At 45.7% G+C, this 27,668-nt stretch overlaps 1 protein-coding gene across 2 annotated transcripts in view; it reads right to left on the reverse strand.

Annotated features, from left to right (window-relative positions):
- The window catches only part of klhl20 (kelch-like family member 20), a 98,004-nt gene that overhangs the window by 44,182 nt on the left and 26,154 nt on the right, over positions 1-27,668 (reverse strand). For both annotated transcript variants that reach the window (XM_070887433.1, XM_070887432.1), the window contains exon 3: positions 22,866-23,439. In XM_070887433.1, the coding sequence (XP_070743534.1) occupies positions 22,866-23,439 (574 nt within the window). The remainder of the gene's footprint in view (positions 1-22,865; positions 23,440-27,668) is intronic.

The following is a 27,668-nucleotide window of genomic DNA, read 5'->3' on the forward strand; positions in this document are numbered from 1 at the left end:
TAATTGGTCGGATTGGATTTCTCTTGTTTTTTGTGGACAGGACATACCTGGGCAGTTTTCCACATTGTCAGGTAGATGCCAGTGTTGTAGCTCACAGCTTGGCTAGAGGTGCAGCTATATCTGGAGCACAAGTCTTCAGCATGACAGGCGGGATGTTGTCGGGGCCCATAGCCTTTGCTGCATCCAGTGCGCTCAGCCGTTTCTTGATATCACGTGGAGTGAATCAAATGGGCTAAAGACTGGCTTGTGTGATTGTGGATCACTAGGCACTTCTGGGTGAAGCTGGCTGCAAACACTTCAGCATTGTCCTTTGCACTTGCGTGCTCGGCTCCACTATCAGTGAGGATGGAGATACCCATGGAGCCTCCTCCTCCCATTGGTTGTTTAATTGTCCACCACGATTCACGACTGGATGTGGCAGGACTGCAGAGCTTTGAACTGATCCGTTGAATGTGGGATCGCTTAGCTCTTTCTATAGTATGCTGCTTCTGCTGTTTAGCATGCATGTAGGCCTGTGTTGCAGCTTCCCCAGGTTGGCAAGTAATATTTTGGGTATTCCTGGTGCTGCTCCTGGCATGCTCTTCTGTATTCCTCATTGAACCAGGGTTGGTTCCCTGGCTTGATGGTAGTTTTAGTGTGAGGGATATTCCGGGCCATGAGGTTAGATTGTGGCAGAATACAATTCTGTTGCTGCTGGTGATCCACAGCGCCTCATGGATACCCAGTTTTGAGCTGCTAGATCTGTTCTGAATCTATCCTATTTAGCACGGTGGTTGTGCCACACAACACGATGGAGGATGTCCTCAGTGTGAACACGGCACTTCGTTGCCAGAGTACTGTGCTGTGGTTCTGTTACCAGTGCTGTCATGGACAGATCCATCTGCGACAGGTAGATTGGTGAGGACCAATTCAAGGAGGTTTTTTTCCCTCATGTTGGTTCTCTCACCATCTGCCGCAGGCCCAGTCTGGCAGTTATGTCCTTCAGGACTCAGCCAGCTCGGTCAGCGGTGGTGCTACTGAGCCACCCTTGGTGATGGACATTGAAGCCCCCCCCCCACCCAGAGTACATTCTATGCCATTGCTACCCTCAGAACCTCTTCCAAATGGTGTTGAACATGGAGAAATAGTGATTCATTAGCTGAGGGAGTTGGTAGGTGGTAATCAGCAGGTTGGTTTCCTTGCCCGTGCTTGACCTGAAGCCATGAGACTTCATTGGGTCTGGAGTCAATGTTGAGGACTCCCAAGGCCACTCCCTACTGATTGTATGCCACTATGTCGCTACCTCTGGCTGGTATGTCCTGTCGGTGGGATAGGACATAACCAGGGAGGGGGATGGAGGAGTCTGGGACATTGACAGAAAAGAATGATTCTGGGAGTATGACTATGTCAGGCTGTTGTTTGACTAGTCTGTTGATCAGCTCTCCCAATTTTGCCACAAGTACCCAGTGAGGAAGATTTTGCAGGATCGACTGGGCAGGGTGTGCCATTGTCGCGTCTGAAGCCGGTGCCTAGGTCGATGCTGGATGGTCGGTCTGGTTTTATTCTTAGTATTGTTTCTCGTGGTGGCCCAGAGGTACTACAGCGAAGTGCAGCAAACCTGTTGCCACATGGCTGAAATAGCTAACTGAGCACAATTCAAGGATTGACCAAGGAACTTTCCTGGTTTGTATGGCTCTGTAGTGTCCTAATCAGTTGAACAGCCCAATAATGTACAATTTATTTTCCTTACCATCTTTTAAAACATTATGTGGGAAGGCTTCTTTTATGTGCCAGGCATAACTAAATCATAAACTTGGAAGGAATGGGGTTTTGATTTTGTTGTGCACATCTCTCCCTATACCCGCTCCTTTCCTCTAGGGACAATATATCACCAAGAGGATGGGCAGCAACCTACTCCCAGTCCTCACTAAGTCAACTGCCATATAACCACTGCGAGATGCACAAGCAAAACTTAGACTGATGCACAGTTTCATTTTCCCTCCTCCCCTATAGATAAGAAGTTGGTCTTCTTCCCCCGACCTTTCAATAGCTTGGACGACATTGGGAACTCAGCATGAGGAAGCTACATCGTATCACACTACGGCACAGCAAGTAGCAACAGGTTCCTTGCTACAATGCTCCATCTCACCCTCAGTAAGCTTCCCGCTGGAGTGGGAATCTACAAAACAAACGGGAAACTGTTCAACCTCTGCCGCTTCCAGGCCAAATCCAAGATCATCCCACCCTCTGTCATTGAATTGCAGTACGCAGATGATGCCTGCATCTGCGCACAATCGGAGGCCGCACTCCAAGCCATCGTCAACACCTTCACCGAAGCGTACAAGAGCATGGGCCTGACACTAAACATCCGTAAGACAAAGATCCTTTACCAACCTGATCCCACCACACATCACTTCTCCCCGATTAGCAAAATCCACGACGAGGCCTTGGACAACGTGGACCATTTTCCATACCTCGGGAGCCTACTGTTGACAAGGGCAGACGTCGATGACAAAGTCCAACACCGCCTTCAGAATACCAGTGCAGCCTTCAGTTGCCTGAGGAAGAGAGTGTTTGAAGACCATGGCCTCGAACCCGGCACCAAGCTCATGGTCTACAGAGCAGTAGTGATACCCGCCCTCCTATATGCTTCAGAGACATGGACCATGTACAGCAGAGACCTCAAAGCACTGGAGAAGAACCTCCAACGCTGCCTCCACAAATCCATTGGCAGGATAGGCGCACCAACGTCAGTATTCTCGCTCAGGCCAACATCCCCAGCATCAAAGCATTGACCTCACGTGATCAGCTCCATTGGGTGGCCATGTCATCCACATGCCCGATACGAGACTTCCAAAACAAACTCTATTCGGAGCTCCGACACAGCAAGTGAGCCCCAGGTGGACACTCTCAAAGCCTCCTTGAAAAAGTTCATCACCGGCACCTGGGAATCCCTGGCTCAAGACTGCTCAAAGTGGAGGAAAAGCATCCGGGAAGGCGCCGAACACTGTGTCTCTTCGCCGGGAGCAAGCTGAAGCTAAGCGTAAACAGTGGAAGGAGCGCACGAGAACCCAAGAACCCCACCCACCCATCCCTCCAGCCACCTTCTGCCCCACCTGTGACAGAGACTTGTAGGTCCCGCATTGGACTCATTAGTCACCTGAGAACTCATTTTTAGTGTGGAAGCAAGTCATCCTCGACTCCGAGGGACTGCCTAAGAAAAGAGCAACACCAACCTGTTACAGGCAGGTTTAAACCAACCAAGATTACCATATTTAGTGGAACCTGGAACATTACTAGCAATGCATCTATGTATTTTTGAACTACAAACAACGGTGATGCTGTCAATAACTCAAATAAACTGTATGCACTTGTAAACTAATGTACAAATAAGTTTGTACCATGACTATATCATTGTACACCTAACAAAAAAACACTGCATTCCTTGACTCTTCATTTTGCTAAAATTCACTGCAAAGCAGCAGTTATTTACCAAAATTGAACTGGATATCCACAAGTACACATTTCCCAGCAGGAATTAGTGTAGTTGTCCTGATTGCTATATAATAACTCGAGAGAAAATGTATACTTGTGGATATCAGATGAGGACAGGATCACTTTCAATTGTGATGCACCATAAAGTCAAATAGCCTGTTGGCACTCACTATCGAATAAAGTTCTGGCTGACCATACGCGAGAAAATTCAGACCGAGAGAAGAGTTAGGAGAGGTAACAAAAGGTGAGGTGGAAGATGTCGTTTTTTTAAAAAGAAGCTTTTGAAGTGGCGATGAAACAAGGTGGAGGGTTTTTAAAGAGAAGAGTTCCAGAGAGTAGGGCCATGGTGGTTGAAGATCCCTGCCACTGATGGCTGTGTGTTAGAGAAGATATAAATCAGCAAGTTTGCACAGAAATAAAAGCACTTGCTTCAAGTTCATTTTGGCAAATTTATCGTCGAACTTATAGTCCCCGATATTGGTGGCCTTACCGCCCACTGCCACCGAGTTTTGCCGCCGGTGTCCCCTCTGTGCCAGTTTCCACTCGGGCTGCAGAGGGCGGGAGGGGAGACCCGCTGACGACCAAGTAGCGCAAGTGTCCTCCCGCCAGCCGAGCTGCCAGATTGGTGCGGGCGGGAGTCAGCGCCAGCAGGGGGTAGGACTGCTGGAGGCAGGTCTAACCCCGACGGTAAGTACGAAGACTTGCAAGAAAAGGTTAATGAACATCTTTAACATTTTTTTTTAAATAGCATCCTACCTGGATGGGGTCCCCTGAAGGTGTTCTGGTGTTTACTTATTTTTTTGGTAATGGTTTTTATTTTCAGCTCTTCCACTCTCTCTGGGCCCGACTCCACCCTCGGTGGCACTTGGGCAGCAATCACATTTGCTGCCGAGATTGAGAGCTCCCGCCCACTGCCACCCAGATTGGCGGCGTAAGCCATTATCTTGCCGCCGGGCGGTACTGCCACCTCTTTTAGAGGGATCTTCCTGTCAAAGTACCGCCCGGTCTCTCGGTGGCCATCGGCGGTCCTTTGGATGGCACTTGGGCAGGGGTTAGCTTCGACCAAGTTCGGGCCCATAGTCTCCAGCAAATTGGATTTAAAATAGCTCTCTTTACAGGAGTTGAGGCCTGGATTTCAGTGAATACTGATGTTCCCGACAAGAATAATTGTGGGAGAAATTAAGCTTCAAAGGATAATCTCGCGCTAGGTATGATATATACGCACCGATGTAAACCAAGTAATTTAATAACCCTTTTTCCTCCTTTATATTGGTTTCTTCACTAATTGTATTTGAAGGGCCCTTTGGAGATCTGTATTCATCTGTTCGATGAGCAGATGCACTTGTAGTAACTTGTGCGAAGACTAACCCCATTGCTATATCCCCACTCCACAATGTTAAGAGGATTTGTGCATTTACATTTTGATCAGAAAGGATAAACACAGAAAACCCAAAGAGGATAGAATTTTCTTCAAAATGTATCTAAATAATTAAACCTTGCATCTTGCCACATCGCATTTAAACTTCGACATCACAATTTAGACAATCGGCTTACGTAACCAGAATCTGCACAGTTAACCGTTCGGATTTATTCAAATTTATCCAAAGAAATGCAATCTGCTGTTGATGCTAACCACTAAACTGGAACCAGAAATGGCCACATAACCCAGGCTATCGCTTAAATAATTTCTTCTGTCGTTCAGATCTTGCTTTCCATCCAATATACATTCCTAACATTTAAACGTATAACATAATGGGCCTCTCCGGATGCGTATGATGTGCCCGTAGACGCCACGCAAGTTCCAGGTTTAGAAGTGCACTGCGCATGCGCCTAAATCCGGCACTGACGATCTGTCAAAATTTCTTTTTTGACAGATCGCATGCATCCTTGAGCGAAGGGCCTTTGCGGGCAGAGATTTGGGCTATTTGCCCAACTCCTGCCCAGCGACTATCCTTAAAACTCTTATTCCTAGTAAAAGCATACGGCCTACTTTTACCAGCGTAAGAGTTTTAAAAGATAGAAAAATGAAATTTATCACTAATTTTTATATTAAAAACCCTGTCCATTAAGGCAAGTTTACTTTTACCCCTATTAAAATATATATTTTTTTTAATCAAATTTGTCTAAAACATTTAATTACATTCAATTTCAATTAATTTTTAATATGTTAAGTGTTTTTCCTATTTATTTAAAATGTGTGTGTTTTTGGGGATATCTCCATTCATAGAAATGGTGATGTCCGTACAAACGGAACTTCCCATTACTGTGAATGGGGGTGCGCCATTTTCATTGGTTGGTCCGGCCCACGTGATCCCAGGATGCACATATGCTCCTGGAATACGTGGGCTTCTGCGTTAGGCTGCGCAACGAGGCCTCGGAGCAGAAGTCTTCGTTCCTCCGAGACCACCAGGTATATTCGTAAGTATTTTTGTGGTTGTAGGCACCCGCCTGCGGGAAGCCTCCGACCGCAATTTCAGGGCCAATAAAGACATAAAAATTATCTAATGCTATAAAAATTATTTACCACAAATACCCTTTTAAACTTACCCACCTTATATCAGAAATTCCTGCACCAACTTTGCCCACACACACTGCTCCTCTTCAACAAACTGATGTGGAGTTCTGTTCCATCTCCAGAACTAGTCCTCTTCACTTCTGCCTTTATTTCCAGTGTTAGCTCAGTAACCCTCAATGCCCCTTTTGATCCCTCTGTGGATGCATGGGCCATCAGTGGCCGTCACTTTGTGCATGTTTGTTCTGGATCTCCAGCTTCTACTCAATATAAAAAGGACAATGTGCAGAACTCCAGGAGCAGATGGAAGAGTAGTCAGAAGAAATTTTTTTAAAAGTCAGCAGAGGTCAAAGCAGCTGCGTGGAAAAAGTGGGAAGGCTCCAAGGAGCGAGAGCAGACAGGGCAGAGTAGGGGATTGAAAATTGCTGGGAAGAGGGGAAAATAATAAAGAATGAGCAAAAAAAAAAGCAACAAGAACTGAAGTAGAACAGAAAGGAACAGCAAGAGAAGCTGGTGAAAGAGAAGAAGGAACAAGAGGAAAAGGAGAAAGAATCCCCAGGACAGAAAATAAGGAAAACGAAGACAACTATTTATTTAAAGTTTTAAAAAAAATGGTGGCTTGGGGGAAGGAAATGAAATGGATCAGGCCATTATGCATATGACATCATCATCATAGGCAGTCCCTTGGAATCGAGGAAGACTTGCTTCCTCTCTAAAAAATTAGTCCTTAGGTGGCTGAACAGTCTAATACGAGAGCCATAGTCCCTGTTGCAGGTGGGACAGATAGTCGTTGAGGGAAGGGATGGGTGGAACTGGTTTGCTGCACGTTCTTTCCACTGCCTGCGCTTGATTTCTGCATGCTCTCGGCGATGAGACTCGAGGTGCTCAGTGCCCTCCCGGATGCACTTCCTCCACTTAGGGTGGTCTTTGGCCAGGGACTCCCAGGTGTCAGTGGGGATGTTGCACTTTATCAGGGAGGCTTTGAGGGTGTCATTGGAATGTTTCCTATGACATAGGAGCTGGGTGAACACCAGCAAGTGGACACAGACGCCTAATTTGCAGGAGATACGATTGAGAAGCGGTGTGTCAGTTCCAGCAGCAGGTCAAGGCAAACCCAAGTTTAAATTCAAATTTCCTGCTCTCTGGGGGGTTGGGTCAGAGATTTTCTTCAGGTTTTGTGACATCTTGTACGTAGATCATCCTTTTATGTGATTGCTTGCAGTAGATGCTAGTGAGTGAATGGAGGATGAAGACACCAGTCCAGAGTACCAGGTCACACAGCTCAAGTGCTGGAGGCCAAGCTGCAGCTAACCCAGGAGCACAACGATACATTGGTGTGTCTCAAACAGCAGCATACATCAGAACTACCCGTGATCGAAGCATCTTTTCAATGGCAAACAGGTCAAAATAAAAAACATCCGCCTGAAGGCTCAGCTGCTGTTCCAGACATGATGCGAGACAATAAACCCGAGAAATGCGGACGCAGTTTCAGTGGTGAGTGCTGAACCTTTTTTTTAATCTGCAAGCACTGTCATGGCAGATCAACGATATAGCACACTGTGCATTACCAAGTATAATGCTCCTGTCATTATAACACAAATTATACTCAATCATTGTGAGCAATGATATAGAAGACTTTCACTAATTTTAATTAAAAAACCCTGTAATTATAACTTGTAAATGGATTATAAGCCTCCAATCCGCTGTTGATAAGAACTGGGACCAGACAGACAGCAAGAGATTTCCATCAATCCGGCAGGTTTACGCTTCTGGTACATCATCATCATAGGCAGTCCCTCGAACCGAGGATGATTTGCTTCCACGCCAAAAAAGGATGAGTTCACAGCTGTTTCAATGAAGGACCCAAACTACATCCTCAAGGGAGGAAGATGCTTGTGCGTGGATTTTTTTTCAAACGCGTGGTGGCTGTTGCACACGAGCCACCACACGGGCTTGACAGAGCTCGGTCTTGGTCCAGTGGCAAGGATTACCCAAGACGACTGGAGACCAGCTTTGCTTCACGGACCAAGTGCGCACACATATCGCAGTGTGGGCTGGCCCGTGCTACCTCTGGGCCCCAAACTCATGGCTCCCCTGGGCCCCAATCACGTCCCTCCACAGTCTCTCGCCGCTCCTTCGCTTCGATCGCGCTGCTCCTGCTGTATCTGCCCACACTCCAATCACCGACCTGGGCCTTGATGACGTCACTCTTCGCTGCCATTGCCCTCCTGCACCCGCTCACGCTGCTCCCTGATGTAGTATGCCTCCACGCTGCTCCCCGAGGCCTCCACCCTGCTCCCCGAGGCCACTCGCCGCTCCTTTTGTTCTCACGCAGGTCGGGGCCTCCACGGTACAGTGAGGAGGATAGTAGCAGCCTTCAGGACGACGTAGACAACTATTAAAATGGGCAGACACGTGGCAGCTGAAATGTAATGCAGAGAATTGTGCAGCGATACAATTTGGAATAAAAATGAGGAGAGGCAATATAAACTAGATGGCACAATTTTGAAGGGGATGCAGGAGCAGAGAGACCTGAGGGATTTTGACGGTGGCAGGACAAGTTGATAAGGTTGTTAAAAAGGCATACGGGATTCTTGCCTTTATAAATAGAGGTATAGAGTACGAAAGCAAAGAAGTTATGCTGAACCTTTATATATCACTGGTTAGGCCTCAGCTGGAATAGTGTGTCAATTCTGAGCACCACAATTTAGGAAGGATAAGAACATAATAGGAGCAGGAGTAAGCCATACGGCCCCTCAAGCCTGCTCCGCCATTCAGTAAGATCATGGCTGATCTGATCATGGACTCAGCTCCATTTTCCTGCCCGCTCCCCATAACCCCTGAGGAGGCGGGAGCTCGGAGCAGCGCGAGTCCGGGGTCGGCGAGAGGCCTATAAAGGCCAGCGGGAGCTCGGAGCAGTCAGTCGAGGAGGCGGGAGCTCGGAGCAGCGCGAGTCCGGGGTCGGCGAGAGGCCTATAAAGGCCAGCGGGAGCTCGGAGCAGTCAGTCGAGGAGGCGGGAGCTCGGAGCAGCGCGAGTCCGGGGTCGGCGAGAGGCCTATAAAGGCCAGCGGGAGCTCGGAGCAGTCAGTCGAGGAGGCGGGAGCTCGGAGCAGCGCGAGTCCGGGGTCGGCGAGAGGCCTATAAAGGCCAGCGGGAGCTCGGAGCAGTCAGTCGAGGAGGCGGGAGCTCGGAGCAGCGCGAGTCCGGGGTCGGCGAGAGGCCTATAAAGGCCAGCGGGAGCTCGGAGCAGTCAGTCGAGGAGGCGGGAGCTCGGAGCAGCGCGAGTCCGGGGTCGGCGAGAGGCGTACCGGTGCAGCTACAGGGAGAAGGCAAAGATACAAAGGTGACGTCACAGCCTAGGGGGTAAGTGAGTGGCTGGTGATTGGTGAGTAGTTTTTCTTTTTCTTCTTATATTGGTCAGTAACTTTTAACATTGTTATTACCAGTTTAAGTGTATCTAAGGGTTAAGTCATGGCAGGAGAGCTCGGTCGGGTGTTATGCTCCTCCTGTACCATGTGGGAACTCAGGGACGCTTCCGGTGTCCCTGACGACTACGTGTGCGGGAAGTGTGTCCACCTCCAGCTCCTGACCGACCGCGTTGCGGAGTTGGAGCTGAGGGTGGATTCACTCTGGAGCATCCACGATGCTGAGAATGACGTGAGTATCACGTGTAGTGAGTTGGTCTTACCGCAGGGAAAGGGTCCACAGCCAGATAGGGAATGGAAGACCAGCAGGAAGAGTAGAGCAAGGAAGGTAGTGCAGGAGTCCCCTGTGGTCATCCCCCTGCAAAACAGATACACTGCTTTGGGTGCTGTTGAGGGGAATGACTCATCAGGGGAGGGCAGCAGCAGCCAAGTTCATGGCACCGTGGCTGGCTCTGCTGCACAGGAGGGCAAGAAAAAGAGTGGGAGAGCAATAGTGATAGGGGATTCAATTGTGAGGGGAATAGATAGGCGTTTCTGCGGCCGCAACCGAGACTCCAGGATGGTATGTTGCCTCCCTGGTGCAAGGGTCAAGGATGTCTCGCAGCGGGTACAGGACATTCTGAAATGGGAGGGAGAACAGCCAGTTGTCGTGGTGCACATTGGTACCAACGACATAGGCAAAAAAAGGGATGAGGTCCTACGAAACGAATTTAAGGAGCTAGGAGCTAAATTAAAAAGTAGGACCTCAAAAGTAGTAATCTCGGGATTGCTACCAGTGCCACGTGATAGTCAGAGTAGGAATCGCAGGATAGCGCAGATGAATACGTGGCTTGAGCAGTGGTGCAGCAGGGAGGGATTCAAATTCCTGGGGCATTGGGACCGGTTCTGGGGGAGGTGGGACCAGTACAAGCCGGACGGTCTGCACCTGGGCAGGACTGGAACCAATGTCCTAGGGGGAGTGTTTGCTAGTGCTGTTGGGGAGGATTTAAACTAATATGGCAGGGGGATGGGAACCAATGCAGGGAGACAGAGGGAAACAAAAAGGAGACAAAAGCAAAAGACAGAAAGGAGATGAGGAAAGGTGGAGGGCAGAGAAACCCAAGGCAAAAAACAAAAAGGGCCACTGTACAGCAAAATTCTAAAAGGACAAAGGGTGTTAATAAAACAAGCCTGAAGGCTTTGTGTCTGAATGCAAGGAGTATCCGCAATAAGGTGGATGAATTAATTGTGCAAATAGATGTTAACAAATATGATGTGATTGGGATTACGGAGACGTGGCTCCAGGATGATCAGGGCTGGGAACTCAACATTCAGGGGTATTCAACATTCAGGAAGGATAGAATAAAAGGAAAAGGAGGTGGGGTAGCATTGCTGGTTAAAGAGGAGATTAATGCAATAGTTAGGAAAGACATTAGCTTGGATGATGTGGAATCTATATGGGTAGAGCTGCAGAACACCAAAGGGCAAAAAACGTTAGTAGGAGTTGTGTACAGACCTCCAAACAGTAATAGGGATGTTGGGGAGGGCATCAAACAGGAAATTAGGGGTGCATGCAATAAAGGTGTAGCAGTTATAATGGGTGACTTTAATATGCACATAGATTGGGCTAGCCAAACTGGAAGCAATACGGTGGAGGAGGATTTCCTGGAGTGCATAAGGGATGGTTTTCTAGACCAATATGTTGAGGAACCAACTAGGGGGGAGGCCATCTTAGACTGGGTGTTGTGTAATGAGAGAGGATTAATTAGCAATCTCATTGTGCGAGGCCCCTTGGGGAAGAGTGACCATAATATGGTGGAATTCTGCATTAGGATGGAGAATGAAACAGTAATTTCAGAGACCATGGTCCAGAACTTAAAGAAGGGTAACTTTGAAGGTATGAGGCGAGAATTGGCTAGGATAGATTGGCGAATGATACTTAGGGGGTTGACTGTGGATGGGCAATGGCAGACATTTAGAGACCGCATGGATGAAGTACAACAATTGTACATTCCTGTCTGGCGTAAAAATAAAAAGGGGAAGGTGGCTCAACCGTGGCTATCTAGGGAAATCAGGGATAGTATTAAAGCCAAGGAAGTGGCATACAAATTGGCCAGAAATAGCAGCGAACCTGGGGACTGGGCGAAATTTAGAACTCAGCAGAGGAGGACAAAGGGTTTGATTAGGACAGGGAAAATGGAGTACGAGAAGAAGCTTGCAGGGAACATTAAGGCGGATTGCAAAAGTTTCTATAGGTATGTAAAGAGAAAAAGGTTGGTGAAGACAAACGTAGGTCCACTGCAGTCAGAATCAGGGGAAGTCATAACGGGGAACAAAGAAATGGCGGACCAATTGAACAAGTACTTTGGTTCGGTATTCACTAAGGAGGATACAAACAACCTTCCGGATATAAAAGGGGTCAGAGGGTCTAGTAAGGAGGGGGAACTGAGGGAAATCTTTATTAGTCGGGAAATTGTTTTGGGGAAATTGATGGGATTGAAGGCCGATAAATCCCCAGGGCCTGATGGATTGCATCCTAGAGTACTTAAGGAGGTGGCCTTGGAAATAGCGGATGCATTGACAGTCATTTTCCAACATTCCATTGACTCTGGATCAGTTCCTATGGAGTGGAGGGTAGCCAATGTAACCCCACTTTTTAAAAAAGGAGGGAGAGAGAAAACAGGGAATTATAGACCGGTCAGCCTGACCTCAGTAGTGGGTAAAATGATGGAATCAATTATCAAGGATGTCATAGCAGTGCATCTGGAAAATGGTGACATGATAGGTCCAAGTCAGCATGGATTTGTGAAAGGGAAATCATGCTTGACAAATCTTCTGGAATTTTTTGAGGATGTTTCCAGTAAAGTGGACAAAGGAGAACCAGTTGATGTGGTATATTTGGACTTTCAGAAGGCTTTCGACAAGGTCCCACACAAGAGATTAATGTGCAAAGTTAAAGCACATGGGATTGGGGGTAGTGTGCTGATGTGGATTGAGAACTGGTTGTCAGACAGGAAGCAAAGAGTAGGAGTAAACGGGTACTTTTCAGAATGGCAGGCAGTGACTAGTGGAGTGCCGCAAGGTTCTGTGCTGGGGCCCCAGCTGTTTACATTGTACATTAATGATTTAGACGAGGGGATTAAATGCAGTATCTCCAAATTTGCAGATGATACTAAGTTGGGTGGCAGTGTGAGCTGCGAGGAGGATGCTATTAGGCTGCAGAGTGACTTGGATAGGTTAGGTGAGTGGGCAAATGCATGGCAGATGAAGTATAATGTGGATAAATGTGAGGTTATCCACTTTGGTGGTAAAAACAGAGAGACAGACTATTATCTGAATGGTGACAGATTAGGAAAAGGGAAGGTGCAACGAGACCTGGGTGTCATGGTACATCAGTCATTGAAGGTTGGCATGCAGGTACAGCAGGCGGTTAAGAAAGCAAATGGCATGTTGGCCTTCATAGCGAGGGGATTTGAATACAGGGGCAGGGAGGTGTTGCTACAGTTGTACAGGGCCTTGGTGAGGCCACACCTGGAGTATTGTGTACAGTTTTGGTCTCCTAACTTGAGGAAGGACATTCTTGCTATTGAGGGAGTGCAGCGAAGGTTCACCAGACTGATTCCCGGGATGGCGGGACTGACCTATCAAGAAAGATTGGATCAACTGGGCTTGTATTCACTGGAGTTCAGAAGAATGAGAGGGGATCTCATAGAAACGTTTAAAATTCTGACGGGTTTAGACAGGTTAGATGCAGAAAGAATGTTCCCAATGTTGGGGAAGTCCAGAACCAGGGGTCACAGTCTGAGGATAAGGGGTAAGCCATTTAGGACCGAGATGAGGAGAAACTTCTTCACCCAGAGAGTGGTGAACCTGTGGAATTCTCTACCACAGAAAGTAGTTGAGGCCAATTCACTAAATATATTCAAAAGGGAGTTAGATGAAGTCCTTACTACTCGGGGGATCAAGGGTTATGGCGAGAAAGCAGGAAGGGGGTACTGAAGTTTCATGTTCAGCCATGAACTCATTGAATGGCGGTGCAGGCTAGAAGGGCTGAATGGCCTACTCCTGCACCTATTTTCTATGTTTCTATGTTTCTATGTTAAGAAACTGTCTATTTCTGTCTTAAATTTATTCAATTCCCAGCTTCCACAGTTCTCTGAGGCAGCGAATTCCGCAGCTTCACAACCCTCAGAAGAAATTTCTCCTCATCTCAGTTTTAAATGGGCGGTCCCTTATCCTAAGATCTTGCCCTCTAGTTCTAGTCTCCCCCAACAGTGGAAACATCCTCTCTGCATCCACTTTGTCAAGCTCCCTCATAATCTTATACGTTTTGATAAGATCACCTCTCATTCTTCTGAATTTCAATGAGTACAGGCCCAACTGACTCAACCTTTCCTCATAAGTCAACTCACTCATCCCCGGGATCAACCTCGTGAACCTTCTCTGAACTACCTCCAAACCAAGTGTATCCTTTTGTAAATATGGAAACTAAAACTGCACGCAGTATTCAAGGTGTAGCCTCACCAATACCCTGTACAGCTTTAACAAGACTTCCCTGCTTTTATATTCCATCCCCTTTGCAATAAAGACCAAGATTCCATTGGCCTTCCTGATCACTTGCTGTACCTGCATACTGTCCTTTTGATTTCATGCACAAGTACCCCCAGGTCCCGCTGTACTGCAGCACTTTGCAATCTTTCTCCATTTAAATAAACTTGCTCTTTGATTTTTTCTGCCAAAGTGCATGACCTCACATTTTCCAACATTATACTCCAACTGCCAAATTTTGCCCACTCACTTAGCCTGTCTATGTCCTCCTGTAGTCTCTATGTCCTCACACATTACCCTTCTTCCCATCTTTGTATCGTCAGCAAACTTGGCTACGTTACTCAGTCCCCTCTTGCAAGTCGTTAATATAGATCGTAAATAGTGGGGTCCCAGCACTGATCCCTGCGGCACCCCAGCCATCAGGTTCAGGGGATTTATCTGCCTTTAGTCCCATTATCTTACTGAGCACCGCCTCCTTAGTGATTGTGATTGTGAAGTTCCTCACCCCCCCCCCCCCACCCCTATAGCCCCTTGACTATCCACTGTTGGAATATTGTTAGTGTCGTCTATCATAAAAACTTATACTAAATACTTATTTTAGAGTTTCTGCCATCTCCATGTTCCCCATTACTAATTCCCCAGTCTCAGAAACATAGAAAATAGGTGGAGTAGGCCATTCGGCCCTATGAGCCTGCACCATCATTCAATAAGATCATGGCTGATCATTCACCTTAGTACCCCTTTCCTGCTTTCTCTCCATACCCCTTGATCCCTTTAGCCGTAAGGGCCATATCTAACTCCCTCTTGAATATATCCAATGAACTGGCATCAACAACTCTCTCTGGTAGGGAATTCCACAGGTTAACAACTCTGAGTGAAGAAGTTTTTCCTCATCTCAGTCCTAAATGGCTTACCCCTTATCCTTAGACTGTGTCCCCTGGTTCTGGACTTCCCCAACATCGGGAACATTCTTCCTGCATCTAACCAGTTCAGTCCCGTCAGAATTTTATATGTTTCTATGAGATCCCCTCTCATTCTTCTAAACTCCAGTGAATACAGGTGCAGTCGATCCAATCACTCCTCATAGGTCAGTCCAGCCATTCCAGGAATCAGTCTGGTGAACCTTCGCTGCACTCCCTCAATAGCAAGAACGTCCTTCCTCAGATTAGGAGACCAAAACTGAACAGAATATTCCAGGTGAGGCCTACCAAGGCCCTGTACAACTGCAGTAAGACCTCCCTGCTCCTATACTCAAAAACTCTAGCTATGAAGGCCAACATACCATTTGTCTTCTTCACCGCCTGCTGTACCTGCATGCCAATTTTCAATGACTGATGTACCATGACACCCAGGTCTTGTTGCACCTCTCCTTTTCCTAATCTGCCACCATTCAGATAATATTCTGCCTTCGTGTTTTTGCCACCAAAGTGGATAGCCTCACATTTATCCACATTATACTGCATCTGCCATGCATTTGCCCACTCACCTAACATGTCCAAGTCACCCTGCAGCCTCTTAGCGTCCTCCTCACAGCTCACACCGCCACCCAGTTTAGTGTCATCTGCAAACTTGGAGATATTACACTCAATTCCTTCATCTAAATCATTAATGTATATTGTAAATAGCTGGGGTCCCAGCACTGAGCCCTGCGGCACCCCACTAGTCACTGTCTGCCATTCTGAAAAGGACCCGTTTATTCCGACTCTTTGCTTCCTGTCTGCCAACCAGTTCTCTATCCACGTCAGTACATTACCCCTAATACCATGTGCTTTGATTTTGCACACCAATCTCTTGTGCGGGACCTTGTCAAAAGCCTTTTGAAAGTCCAAATACATCACATCCACTGTATCTCCATTGTCCACTCTGCTAGTTACATCCACAAAAAATTCCATAAGATTTGTCAAGCATGATTTCCCTATCATAAATCCTTGTTGACTTGGTCCGATCCTGACACCGCTTTCCAAATGCGCTGCTATTTCATCCTTAATGATTGATTCCAACATTTTCCCCACTACTGAGGTCAGGTTAACCAGTCTATAATTACCCGTTTTCTCTCTCCCTCCTTTCTTAAAAAGTGATGTTACATTAGCTACCCTCCAGTCCATAGGAACTGACCCAGAGTCGATAGACTGTTGGAAAATGATCACCAATCCATCTACTATTTCTAGGGCCACTTCCTTAAGTACTCTGGGATGCAGACCATCAGGCCCCGGGGATTTATCGGCCTTCAATCCCATCAATTTCCCTAACACAATTTCCCGCCTAATAAGGATTTCCTTCAGTTCCTCCTTCTCACTAGACCCTCGGTCCCCTCGTACTTCCGGAAGGTTATTTGTGTCTTCTTTCGTGAAGACAGAACCAAAGTATTTGTTCAACTGGTCTGCCATTTCTTTGTTCCCCATTATAAATTCAGTTGAATCTGACTGCAAGGGACCTACGTTTGTCTTTACTAATCTTTCTCTCTTCACATATCTACAGAAGCCTTTGCAGTCAGTTTTTATGTTCACGGCAAGCTTCCTCTCATAGTCTATTTTCCCCCTCCTAATTAAACCCTTTGTCCTCCTCTGCTGAATTATAAATTTCTCAAGGTCCTCAGGTTTGCTGCTTTTCCTGGCCAATTTATATGCCTCTTCCTTGGATTGAACACTATCCTTAATTTCCCTTGTTGGCCATGGCTGAGCCACCTTCCCCGTTTTATTTTTACTCCAGACAGGGATGTACAATTGCTGAGGTTCATCCATGCGATCTTTAAATGTTTGCCATTGCCTATCCACCGTCAACCCTCGAAGTATCATTCGCCAGTCTATTCTAGCCAATTCACACCTCATACCATCGAAGTTACCTTTCCTTAAGTTCAGGACCCTAGTCTCTGAAATAACTGTGTCACTCTCCATCTTAATAAAGAATTCTACCATATTATGGTCACTCTTCCCCAAGGGGCCTCGTACAACAAGATTGCTAATTAGTCCTTTCTCATTACACATCACCCAGTCTAGGATGGCCAACCCTCTAGTTGGTTCCTCAACATATTGGTCCAGAAAACCATCCCTAATACACTCCAGGAAATCCTCCTCCATCGTATTGCTACCAGTTTGGTTAGTCCAATCTATATGTAGATTAAAGTTGCCCATGATAACTGCTGTACCTTTATTGCACGCATCCCTAATTTCTTGTTTGATGCTGTCCCCAACCTCACTACTACTGTTTGGTGGTCTGTACAAACTCCCACTAGCGTTTTCTGCCCTTTGGTATTCCGCAGCTCCATACAGATTCCACATCATCCAAGCTAATGTCCTTCCTTACTATTGCGTTAATTTCCTCTTTAACCAGCAACGCTACCCCACTTCCTTTTCTTTTCTGTCTATCCTTCCTGAATGTTGAGTTCCCAGCCTTGATCACCCTGGAGCCATGTCTCCATGATGCCAATGATATCATATTCATTAACTGTCGCCTGTGCAGTTAATTCGTCCACCTTCTTACGAATACTCCTCGCATTGAAGCACAAAGCCTTCAGGCTTGTTTTTTTTAAACACACTTTTCTCTTTTAGAATTTTGCTGCAATGTGGCCCTTTTTAATTTTTGCCTTGGGTTTCTCTGCCCTCCACTTTTACTTTTCTTCTTTCTATCTTTTGCTTTGGCCCCTATTTTATTTCCCTCTGTCTCCCTGCCTCTAAGGGACCAACATTTACTTTAGCCACTCTTTTTCTTTTTATATACCTATAGAAACTCTTACTATCTGTTTTTATATTTTGTGCTGGTTTACTTTCATAGTCTATCTTCCCTTTCTTAATCATTTTTTGAGTCATTCTTTGCTGGCTTTTAAAAGCTTCCCAATCTTCTGTCCTCTCTCTAGTTTTGGCCACTTTGTATGCCCTTGTTTTTAATTGGATACAGTCCTTTATTTCTTTAATTAGCCACGGATGGCTGTCGTTTCTCTTGCACCTTTTCCTCCTCACTGGAATATATTTTTCTTGAGACTTGTGAAATATCTCTTTAAATGTACACCATTGTTCATCAACCGTCCCACACTTTAATCTATTTTCCCAGTGCACTTTACCCAACTCAGCCCTCATTCCTTCATAGTCTCCTTTATTTAAGCTTAGTACGCTGGTTAAAGATCCAACTTTCTCATCCTCCATCTGAATTTGAAATTCAATCATGCTATGATCACTCATTCTAAGGGGATCCTTTACTAGGAGATTGTTTATTAATCCTGTCTCATTACACAGGACCAGATCTAAGATAGCCTGCCCCCTGGTTGGTTCCGTTACATACTGCTCAAGGAACCCATCCCTTATGTACTCTATGAACTCTTCCTCAAAGCTACCCTGACCAATTTGATTTGTCCAATCAATATGGAGGTTAACATCACCAATGATTATTGATGTTCCCTTTTTACAAGCCCCCACTATTTCCTGGTTTATGCTCCGACCAAGAGTTGCTACTGTTTGGGGGCCTATATACAACGCCAACCAGTGGCTTCTTCCCCTTATTATTCTTTATCTCCACCCAAACTGTTTCAACATCTTGATCCTTTGAGCATATATGGTTTCTCACAATTGTAGTGATCCCATCTTTTATCATCAATAGAGCTACCCCACCTCCTTTTCCTTTTTGTCTGTCTGTCTTTCCGGATTGTCAAATACCCTTGAATATTTAATTCCCAATCCTGGTCACCTTGCAACCACGTCTCTGTAATGGCTATCAGATCATACCCATTTGTCTCAATTTGTGCCGTCAACTCATCTATTTTGTTACAAATGCTACATGCATTTAGACAAAGTGCCTTTAAATTTGTTATTTTATCCTTTTTCCCTGCTTGTTTCTTCTCTCCATCAAACTCATTTTCTTTATTTTTGCTTTCTAATTTCCGCTTTTCTCCCCTCCCTACTGAATCAACTCTCAGGTTCCCATCCTCCTGCCAAGCTAGTTTAAACCCTTCCCAACAGCACTAGCAAATCCCCCTGCAAGGATATTGGTCCCTGCTCCGTTGAGGTACAACCCGTCCAGCTTGTACAGGTGCCACCTCCCCCAGAAGCGGTCCCAATGACTCAGGAATCTAAAGCCCTCCCGCCTGCACCATTTCTCCAGCCACATTTTCATCTGCTCTATCTTCCTATTTCTGCACTCGCTAGCTCGTGACACTGGGAGTAATCTGGAGATTAATACCTTTGAGGTCTTGCTTTTTAATCTCTCTCCTAGCTCCCTAAACTCTACCTGCAGGACCTCCTCCCTCTTCCTACCTATGTCATTAGTACCGATGTAGACCACGACCTCTGGCTCTTCGCCCTCTCCCCCCCTAGAATGCCCTGCAGCCGCTCAGTGACACCCTTGACCCTGGCACCAGGGAGGCAACATACCATCCTGGAGTCATGTCTGCATCTTAGGGAGGGTGAAAAGGGGATTTAGTACAATGGTACCAGGGATGAGTGACTTCAGTTCTGTGAAGAGAGTAGAGAAGCTGTGATTGTTCTCCTTCGAGCTTGAACTACCAAATGGCATCTATGGTGGTACTGAATGAGATAGACTCTACTCTGGGCCAAGTTAGCCAGTCTTAGGCAAGACAGCAGCATGGGCAGTAGAGTCAGTCACAGCGTTCCTGGGTTAGTGGAAAGAGTTCCTCATCGCCAACCAGAAACTGCTACTGAAGTGCCTGTGCGCAAATGCCAAGCAAGGATTAGGGCTCCCCTCCCCCTCAATGCCAAATACAATCTCAGCACTGACTGTCTAAGCTCACACAGGACGAATGGGCACTCGCACCAAGTCCTGCTCACCCATCACCCATGTTTGCCGACTTACATTCGTTCCGGTTAAGTAACGCTTCAATGTCAAAATTCTCATACTTGCTTACAAATCCCTCCATGGCCTCGCCCCTCCCTATCGCTGTAATCTCCTTCAGCCTAACACCACACCAACCCCCCCCCCTCCCCCATGTCTGCGCCCCTCACATTCTGCCCTCTTGAGCAGGCGCTATATAAATACAAGTTGTTGTTGTTGCTGTTGTTTGTCGAAGCACTGGAGGGCTCTGATTAACACCTACCTGCTGATCTTGCAAGCAAACTTTTGCCGCTTTCTGAAGAACAGCCCTGACTTGATTCACACACTTTCTGACCTTGTGCTTTCAATGCAAAATGAACTCCAAAATCTCACTAGTACTTCAGAAAGTTTATCCATTCTTCTAAGGTCTTCCATCTCAGTGTTGGAGGCCTTCCCAAAGCCATCTCTTAAGAATCTGCAACAGGCCAAACCCTGGAAGAGTTTGCATGATATTTTTATTTTTTTCAGATCCAGCCACTGTTCTCAGCGAGGGGAGAGCAATGGAGATATACTCGAAAAAAAACTTGCGTAGAAAAAAAGCCCCAGGAATTGGACTATCGCAATACCAAGAACCAAACTGAAATGCCGAAACAAACCAAATAAAACATTTTAACAGCAATCGTTTCAAAGAATTTGCAAAGACGAAATTAATTATTTTAAGAAACCACTAAAAACAGCAATGTTTCAAGGAATTGTTTCTGGTGCGGAACAGGAATACTGCTGTCAACAAAGAAAAATTGCTGAGGCTCGACTGCAGAAAGAGACCTCATGCATTGACATTTAGTGTCTGATCACAGAAGTAGCAAGGTAAAATGCCTCGGTCCCAATGATTCCCCTGTTTGAGGGAATGACCTATTGAATTGTACCTGTAGAATGCATTATTGCAGAAGAATAAAAAGATCTGCCAGATAGATGTATTTACCCCGTTTTGTTTTTAATAAAAACTAGCGTAGAACAACAAATGCACAGTTTTCAACGAAGCAAGTGTGGACAGTTACAAATCACAGCACCAGCACTGCAGAGTGTTGATATCTGGCCCAACACACCACAGAAAGCATCCTCACAAGGATCCTGTGAAATGTGAGCACTGCATATCTGCAGGAGTAACAACATTTTACCCTTAATGAGAATATATAGCACATCTCAAAATACCTAAACACTGGATCCAAGCCAAATCTAAACTGAAATCTGACCTTTCCAAAAAGTGGCATCTGTAAGCAACAATCCAGTTCCCTACGTAAAGCCCAACTATATTTAGCTGAAACTCAAGGACTGAAATCAGAACAGAAAATGCTGGATCTACACAGCAGTCTATCACCTGCAAACTAAAAGTTAGATTTAACGTTTCAAAGTGTAGCCTCTTCACCAGAATGCAAACAATAAAATCAATTAGATCTTGTAATGACCGGCTATGGGGCTTGAAATACAGAAAGGTATCCTGGTGACCTTTTCCCATCAGCAATACGGTCACCAGAGAGAGCAGTACTCAGTGTTAAACCAGGGATCTGTGTGCTCTTTCTGTACCGACGGTGCGACTATTTTTGATGCTTCAGGTGATTTGTCACTGAGCCATGCAGACGACATCCAAAAAGATCCCAAGTTTGATACTTGGTCTGTGCAGTCTTATCTCAGCCGTGGTAACAGTGAGAGAAATTCTCCAAAATTGATCCCATATACCCATTCCCCACCCCTAACCACTCCAGATAAAGTATAACATTTCCCCACTTGCCGTTTTCCAGTAGCTTCTGCTGGAGGAGGAAACATGTGGATATTCCCAGAGAACTTCCCATCTGGGTTCACACATGAAAGAACGGCCATTTGAGCAAGGCACCAGGCTGCTGCCACCTGTAAAGCCATATCTCAGGAGAGGAAGGGGGAGAAATAAAAACCAACGCATTATGTGAAAAGATCATGTAGAAAAACAAGAGGAAGGTCATTCTTTTTTTCCAAAACCGAAACCCAGTCTTTAAAATATTTCATGCACCAGCTCTAAAGCCCAAAATACAAGTGAGGTACCCACGACTGATTGTTCTGAAGTGCATGCTCAGAAGATTTGAACACCTTCTCCAAATTAAATCACTGGCACAGAACAAGGAGATTTTTGGGATTTCGAATGAGTCTTATATTTCTCTGCTTTGCATCATAGAACAGTGAATTACAATGATTTCTATTGTGGGCCCCCTTTAACTCGTCCCCATCTCTTACTCACAGGTTTCCCTGTGACATTTTCCTAGTAAAGAGAGGTGGAGAACTTGCACCATAGTTTATGCTAAAGAAATTCTCTCTCAGCCACTCAAGATACCCCCCAAGTAGCCTAGAGTGACTCAACCTTCAATTTTCCTTCCCTATTCAGAAAACCACATAGCTTTTGCTCATCATTGCCTTAAAATGACAAAAGTAGACACAATAGGAAATCATGGAGACAAACCTATACCCCATCACAGCCACATTATGTCAATACCAGTGTATTATGCCAACAGATTAACAAACAACACAATGGCAGGTTGGAGCACCAATGTACAGCATCACAAAGATGAGGCATGGACCTGATCTTTCCATTTTTGAGTTCCCAGACACACTGCTGTGGAGAGGTGACTCCCCATTGTGGGAAGAACAAAAATTGGATGGGAAAGCAATATCCAGGAGGAACCCGAGAGGACCATTTGTCAAGGATTGGGAGTAAATTGCCTGCCCTCTCTACAACACTAAGAAAGGGAGGACACATATGAATGACCCTTCCTTTGAAAGCAGCTTACAGGAGACCAGGGTCAAGTCTTCTGTTCTGTCTGCACTACCAATTAAAATTATCGAATAGATCAATAAGCCAGTTATAAAATTCAAGTTACTTCTGCAACGCTCAACTGACTTCCAAGGAATAAAATAATTATTTTCTCCCACTTCCTTCCCTTTTTAAACAATTCTTAGCTGCAAAAAACTGAATAAATACAATATTAGAAAAATCAAATATACAGCAGCCATATTTATTGCACTATGAATATGTGATTGTTGAATGTGGTACAATACAACTACTGCAGCCCCACGAGGGCCACTGCTTAAGTTTAATTACATTGAGATCACAGGGACCTCGTTTTTTTTCATTAGCCCTTACCTCTTGAAAGTTGTGCTGAGTGAATTTGTCAGCGATGCGTAGCAGTTCTCTGCAGGAATGGGTGTCTGCAAAAGCTCTGATTCCCAGGCAGTTGGAGGGATCAAGTTGTCTCTTCAGGAACTCACAGCATGCCTCCTGGATCTCAGCCAGTTGCAGGAGGCAGGCAGCCGGCAGCAAGGTCTGCACGTTCCCCTCCTCTACCGTGATCTGAGAGGTGTACGCAAAGTCAATCAGAAGCTCCATGGCCCGCTCGTCGATGTCGCGAATCACCACCTCCGTCTGTCGGCTCTCTGCCAGCTCGCCCGTGAACATGGCTCGAAAGTAAGGGCTGCAGGCCGACAGAATTACCCGATGCGCATAAATCTTTTTCGCGCCCACAACCAGCACCACGTCGCAGAGTTCCCGGTGCTTCCTCAGGAGGTTGATCACTTCTAAAGTCTGCCGAGGGTGCTTATCTGATACAAATGGCATCCTGGCCGGTTGCGGTACTCCTTCGGGCAATTTGTTGGGGTCGCCGAGTGTACATCGGCTAGTGACATCCATTCCTATTTCTCCTGGTCGAGCGCTGATGCACCTAATGGTGGGAGGCAGGGAAAGAGTAAAAAAGCATTTGAGACTCAAAAAATCACCCCATGTTATTAAATGTACACATTATTTATCTATGGATTGCCATTGCATAACTTTAACCTTTGTGTCACACTCACAAGACCCCTCAGGAAGCCTCAACTTCAGCAGGGCAGCCTCGGATAGGTGGAGGAAGGAAGGGGAAGGAAGACTGTGGGAGTGCTCAGTGTGGATGACAGACATTAGACTTTACTATTGATACCTTCCAGCGGCTACTCAAGATCAATACTGATAAAGGTTCGTGAGCACGTCAGCCTGCTAATTTCCCCAGTCGTACAAAGGAGACATGGAGGGATATAAAAAGATGAAAAGCAAGATGTGATCTGAAGGGAATGGGTTTCAGAAGTCCTTATATTCCATTGTGCCAGTGATTTACAGACAGTTGAGAGTTCACGGTGTTAACTCGTTGACTACTCAATACAATTTGGTATGATCCACGTTATTGCTGAATCCCTGGAAGATGTTGATGATCACAGTCACTGCAGCTGTGCAAAGTGAATACAGGCTATAAAAATATCACAACAGTGGTGCACATGAAATGACATACAGGGAGCTTTTGTCACTAATATAGCGTTTTGCAGTCCAGACCCTGTCTGAACAATGTACAATGATTATTTTTCAAAACAGATTTAATAGCAACTGCCACCCACCCTCCCCAGTCAATGACCAATCTCAGTTGTTTCCCATGTCGAAGTGCCAATCAGACCTAGGCATGTCCCCACATAGAGGGAGGGATGGGGAAAAAAAGCAAAACAAAACAAAACTGGAAGTGATTATCAGATTTCACATCTGCGAATCTCGATGTCCAGCTCAAGAGTGTCATAAGCAGGATCTACTTTCTAACCACAGTTAGCATGTTACTGGAAGGGAGGGAGGGTAACAGGTACTCAAAAAAAGGCCAATTTGATAAAGAAATGGGTCTTGATGGGTAACACGAAGAGTAAGCAGTACTCTTGTAAAAAAAGTTCTTATTTATGACAAACTTATGCTATGTTGCACAGAGATCATTGAACATTTTTTTTAAACTTTGACCAATTTTTTTTCTCCTCATGAAGGTGCTGACTCTTGCTGGGGTATAGTTCCACAAAGCTCTATAGTAACTCGCCCAAGTAGCCATTCTACATGTGGGAGCATCAGCAAGCCACTTAACCCTGAGCTAGCGTATTGAGGCCAATTGCTGTCCCAACTAAGATTAGCTATGCAGAGTCCAGGAATCAACCCTAGGAACTTCTAGCTTGCATGGCTTTGTAACATACCATGCTACGCTTTTATCCCATTGACCAATGAGGGAACCCGGTACTGAGCTGTTAAAAGTGCTTAGGTCTCAGGACCAATCCATTTCTAATTACAACTTGTTGTCAGAAAAGAAACAACAATTCTTTCCATTTAACTAAAGAGGACTAACCAAAGGAATAAGAGATACAATTGCTGGGCATTGACTTAATTGGTAAATAGATGATACTATAGAGTACTGGATTACAATAATGGGTAACTGAAGTAGGTAATATGCTTATAACTAGTGATTGCCTCCTTATCAATTAGGATACAGCCAAGCCCTGTACGAGGATAGTTTTCTGATTAGAGTATATCCAAGCCTTGCACTACAATTGCATATTTATTACAAAATATTGCAGTGTACATTTCTCCATACCCTTTCTCTGTTCAGTGCTTCAGTTAGGTACGTGATTGTTACTGGATGTGAAGGTTTGAAATCTGCAAATTCCAGGATGACAAGATACAACAAACTCTCAGACTGCACATAAGAGAAATCACCCTAACCCTGGAGATGTTGCTATTCTGAAGTTGATAGATAAAAAATGCTGTTAGAAAAGGGCGAACTAACAATATAACACCATAGAGTCCCTTCAACTCATCAGTATTGGGCTCGGTGCTTAAGCAGGCGTACCTCTTTTGTAGAACCCTGTTGCTCTTGGTCAGTTTTCTGAAATATAGTCAAAAACTTTCTCTGGCACAAAAGGAATGGCTGTTAGCCAAATACCCAAAAGGTATAATCCGAGACTTAGACCCTTCCAAACTCCATTAGTGTCTTAAAAACTATCTAGAGTATTTTTTTCAGGATTTTGAAAGAGGTCTTCCCTGTCAAAGAAGATCTGACAAAGTTTTGTTTATACATCTACAGGGAAACACGAGATTCTTGATCCGCTAAGTCCTCAAAAGCAGTATTGGTCTTCAAATCTGACAAATATCTAGGTGAATTGGAGACTGCTTCAAGAGATTTACAGTTTAGATTATATTCTTGATCCCAGTTTATAAATTGTCTCGAAGACAATGAAATACCGTATGTTTGTGTACAAACTTCACCCAATAAGCTTGGTAAGATATCACCCACATTTGGATCGCCCTAGGAGTATCATCGATTGCATCAGCGACATAGTGAACATATGCTTTGAACATTCACAACAAGCTTTTGATCCTGTAGTTTCTGCTGGTATCAGTCCTTGTTGGTACAAAATTCAGTTCGTATTGGTATAGAAAAAGATAGAAAGACTTGGATTCACGACCACCGGACGTCTCAAAGCGCTTTACAGCCAATTAAGTACTTTTGGAGTGTAGTCACTGTTGTAATGTAGGAAACGTGACAGCCAATTTGCCAACAAGCAATGTGATAATGACCAGATAATCTTTTTTTTTTGTTATGTTGATTGAGAATGCATATTAGCCAGGACACCGGAGATAACTCCCCTGCTCTTCTTCGAAATAATGCCATGGGATCTTTTACGTTCTAATGAGAGCGCAGACGGGGCCTCGGTTTAACATCTCATCCGAAAGACGGCACTTCCGATGGTGCAGCACTCCCTTTGCACTGCATTGAAGTGTCAGCCTAGATTTTTTGTGTGCATTCATGTCCCTGGAGTGGGACTTGAATCCACAACCTTCTGACTCAGAGGCGAGAGTGCTACCCACTGAGCCACAGCTGACAGAAGTATTAACCAACACCATTAGCGTATAATGACTGACGACGCCTGCGTCTGTGCACACAGAGGCTGAACTCCAGGACATAGTCGATGTATCTACTGAGACGTATGAAAGCATGGGCCATACACTAAACATTAGTAAGACAAAGGTCCTCCACGAGCCTGTCCTCGCCATACAGCACTGCCCCCAGAAATTAAGATCCACTTCCCCTATCTCGGGAGCCTCCTATCAACAACAGCAGGCATTGACGATGAGATACAACACCGCCTCCAGTGCGCCAGTGCAGCCTTTGGCCGCCTGAGGAAAAGAGTATTTGAAGACCAGACCATCAAAGCGGTCACCAAACTCATGGACTACAGGGCCTTGGTAATACCCGCCCTCATGTATGGCTCAGAGACGTGGACCATGTACAGTAGACACCCCAAGTCGTTGGAGAAATACCACCAACGATGTCTCTGCAAGATCCTACAAATCCCCCGGGAAGACAGACGTACCAACATCCCCAGCATTGAAGCACTGACCACACTTGATCAGCTCTGCTGGGCAGGCCACATAGTTCGCACGAGACTCCCAAAACAAGCGCTCTACTCGGAACTCGTCCACAGTAAAAGAGCCAAAGGTGGACAGAGGAAACGTTACAAGGACACCCTCAAAATATCCCTGATAAAGTGCGACATCCCCACCGACACCTGGAAGTCCCTTGCCAAAGACCGCCCTAAGTGGAGGAAGTGCATTCGGGAAGGCGCTGAGCTCCTCGAGTCTCGTCGCCGAGAGCATGCGGCAAACCATACTCCCCGCCCACCCTTTCCTTCAACCACCTGTCTGTCCCACCTGTGGCAGAGACTGTGGCTCTCGTATTGGACTGTACAGCCACTTAAGAATTCATGCTAAGAGTGGAAGCAAGTCTTCCTCGATTCCATGGGACTGCCTATGATGATGATGACAATGACTGAGTTAATTTCGCATGTTTTAAGTCCCACACTTATATGGCTAAAGATATTGAACCAAATTGAGGATCAGCTGCTTATATTTACAAGAACAGGGTCAACAGGAGTTGTACTGCGCAAGCAGGTTGGGCTCACTTGTATCGTACGTGCCACTTTCTGTTTTGCAGCAGTCACAGAATAACAGCCATCTTGTAATCGGAGTTTGTGTGAACCACCAAGTGCTTTCTCAGCCTACGGTGACAAAATAACACTGTTCAATCGTGATTAGGGGGCTTCTAACTTGCCAGAATTTTTC

The sequence above is a fragment of the Pristiophorus japonicus genome, chromosome 8 (assembly GCF_044704955.1).
Source record: "Pristiophorus japonicus isolate sPriJap1 chromosome 8, sPriJap1.hap1, whole genome shotgun sequence".
Taxonomy (NCBI): domain Eukaryota; kingdom Metazoa; phylum Chordata; class Chondrichthyes; family Pristiophoridae; genus Pristiophorus; species Pristiophorus japonicus.